Source organism: Sinocyclocheilus rhinocerous, unplaced genomic scaffold (genome assembly GCF_001515625.1).
Source record: "Sinocyclocheilus rhinocerous isolate Xijiao unplaced genomic scaffold, SAMN03320098_v1.1 scaffold541, whole genome shotgun sequence".
NCBI classification, from domain to species: Eukaryota; Metazoa; Chordata; class Actinopteri; order Cypriniformes; family Cyprinidae; genus Sinocyclocheilus; species Sinocyclocheilus rhinocerous.
This window is the reverse complement of record NW_015658519.1, coordinates 2,977,269-2,980,201: the sequence shown is the minus strand read 5'-3', so window position 1 is coordinate 2,980,201 and position 2,933 is coordinate 2,977,269. Positions and strand designations below refer to the sequence as shown.

Sequence of the window (2,933 nt, the reverse complement as noted above, 5' to 3'; positions counted from 1 at the left end):
TTTTTTTTATTGGTCTTATGGAGTATTCTAATTTGTTGAGATAGTGAGTTGGTGGGTTTTTGTTAAATGTGAGCCAAAATCATCACAATTAAAAGAACCAACGACTTAAACTACTTCAGTCTGTGTGCATTGTATTTATTTAATACACGAGTTTCACAATTTGAGTTGAATTACTGAAATAAATGAACTTTTCCACGACATTCTAATTTATTGAGATGCACCTGTATTAACCAAACTACATATATGCCCTCGCAGGCATCGGTTCCAACCCTTCTGGGTTCCCTCTACCAGGATCCGGCCCTGCTCCTGCAGCGGGACCTTCCTCTGACAATCCCCTCACCATCCCTGTGCAGGTCTCCCTCTCCGTCAGCGGACAAAGTGAGGGGCCGTCTGCTGCACACAGACCCAGCACTCTTGCAGACATCGCCCAGGCCTTGGCAGCCAGCAGCCCTGCAGCACCAGGTATGGAACTTCAAGAACACATCCCTGAAATGACCACCTGTGTATATGGAAAATGTTTGAAATGACCTGTAATTCAGTATTACAAAAATAATCATTTATCTAACCATATAAAATATACTGTCAATCTTTCATGTTATATACATCTGTTGTTCAGTCGATTCATTAAAATACACTACTGGTCAAAAGTTTGCAATAATTGAGTTTTTTTTACTGTTTTAGAAAGAAATATCTTTCGCTCAGCATGCATTTATTGGGTTAAAATACTGTAAAACAGCAATATTGTGACATATTACAATATAAATAAACTTTTAATTATAAATGTTAAAATGTAATTTATTCCTGTGATGGCAAAGGTAGATTTACACAAGGTGGTGCACAATTATTTTTTATTATTGGTGCTCAATTATTAATAATGGTTCGTATTATTATCAGTGTTTTTAATATCGATAAAAATGTTTTTACTGCTTAACAATTTTGTGAAAACCGTGAAAAAAAATGTTCAGGATCATTTTATGAATAGAAAGATAAAAAAACAGCATATATTTGAAATAAAAAAATCTTTTTTAACATTATAAATCTTTTACCGTCACTTCTGATCAGTTTAATAATAAACAAGATTTTTTTTCTTTTTAAAGGGGTCATATGATGCGATTTCATTTTTTCCTTTCTCTTTAGAGTGTTACAAGCTCTTGGTGCATAAAGAAGATCTGTAAAGTTGCAAAGAAAGTCTCAAATCCAAAGAGATATTCTTTATAAAAGTTAAGAGTTAGCCACACGAAGCGTTTCAAAAAGGCGGGGCATAGAGGAGAAACAATAATGTACAGTATGTGGAAAATAATGTTTTTTTTTTACTTTAAACCGCATAAACACATTTCATTACACCAAATACACAAAATAATGTTCTTTTTAGCAGCATCATATGACCCCTTTAATCGTATTTACCCCACACTTTTGGATAGTGGTGTATCACTAAAAAATATTAAGCAGCAAAAACATTTTTGCAACATTGATAATAGTAAGAGATGATTCTTGATCACAAATCAGCATATTAATGATTTCTGAACGATCATGTGACACTAAAGACTGTATTAATGGCTGCTGAAAATTCATCCTTGCCATCACAGGAATAAATTACATTTTAAATTGTATTTAAATAGCAAACAGTTCTTTTAAATTGTAATATTGCTGTTTTTAATGTATTTTGATCAAATAAATGCAAGGCTGATCACAAGAGACTTCTTTCAAAAACATTATCTTGATTATTCTTTTAACTTTTGACCAGAAGTGTAAATTCAATCTGAATATATTTGAACTATTTATTTCTGTTTGTTTTTTTTAAGATGCCAACTCGAACCCTGATCTCTGCAGTGGCCTTGCCATTGATGGAATGGCAACTCTCTCCAACAACTCCATCATAGTTTTCAGAGGTACATCTTCTGTATAGATGTACTGTTGCATATAGTGCTTTTTTTCCCCCAATATCACTAATTAAGAAAAGTGCTATCCATCTCAGGTCACTTTTTTTGGCTGCTGAACCCCAAGACCAGAAGAGCCGGTCCTGCTCGTAGAATCACTGAAGAACTGGGCATCCCGTCTCCCATCGACACGGCCTTCACACGCTGCAACTGCCAGGGCAAGACCTACATCATCAAGGTACTGAAGAACATAGAAAACCATGTGTTTGCAACCCTTGAAAATTCACTGAATTGTCCATTTTCTCTCACTAAGGGTGACAACTACTGGAGTTTGGAGAACGGTGTTGTGGAACCTGGATATCCCAGATCTGTGTCCCAGGACTTTGGTGGGCTCACCGGTGAGATCACAGCTGCTCTGCCAATCCCAGCCACCAGAAAGAGACCCGAGTCTGTGTACTTCTTCAAGAAAGGTGCTGACTGGAGCCCTCTGTATCCTATGTTTGGTTCGAATAATTAGAAATGACCAACATGAGAAAATTCATAATTTGTGTTTTCTAATCAGGAGGCAGAGCTCAGAAATTAACTTTTCCTCCTGGAAGTGCACCAACTTGCAGTGGAAGGAGATCCAAAAATTCAGACAAAGTTCCAAAAAATGGCAAAGCAGGTAATCTGAATTGTTTTTATGCTAAATTGAGGTACTCGAAGAAAACGCTTGTAATGCATTGAAAAGAGTATTTCAAATTATAGCAATTATATAATTTTAGTATTATTTAAATGTGTCCCTGGATCACAAAACCAGTCATAAAAAGCACGGGTATATTTGTAGCAATAACCAATAATACATGGTTTGGGTCAAAATTATCGATTTTTCTTTTATGCCAAAAATCATTAGGATATCAAGTAAAGATCATATTCCATGAAGATATTTTGTAAATTTCCCACCATAAATATATCAAAACTTAATTTTTGATTAGTAATATGCATTGCTAAGAACTTAAGTTGGACAACTTTAAAGGCGATTTTCTCAATATTTTGATTATTTTGCACCCTCAGATT

The 2,933-nt window shown here is 35.0% G+C and overlaps 1 protein-coding gene across 1 annotated transcript in view; it reads left to right on the top strand.

The window, feature by feature from the left end:
* Positions 1-2,933, top strand: part of LOC107722510 (proteoglycan 4-like) — a 12,564-nt gene that overhangs the window by 6,232 nt on the left and 3,399 nt on the right. Inside the window, exons 8-12 of the mRNA XM_016530874.1 lie at positions 256-462; positions 1,803-1,889; positions 1,976-2,115; positions 2,191-2,347; positions 2,440-2,541. Coding sequence (XP_016386360.1) covers positions 256-462; positions 1,803-1,889; positions 1,976-2,115; positions 2,191-2,347; positions 2,440-2,541 — 693 coding nt within the window. The remainder of the gene's footprint in view (positions 1-255; positions 463-1,802; positions 1,890-1,975; positions 2,116-2,190; positions 2,348-2,439; positions 2,542-2,933) is intronic.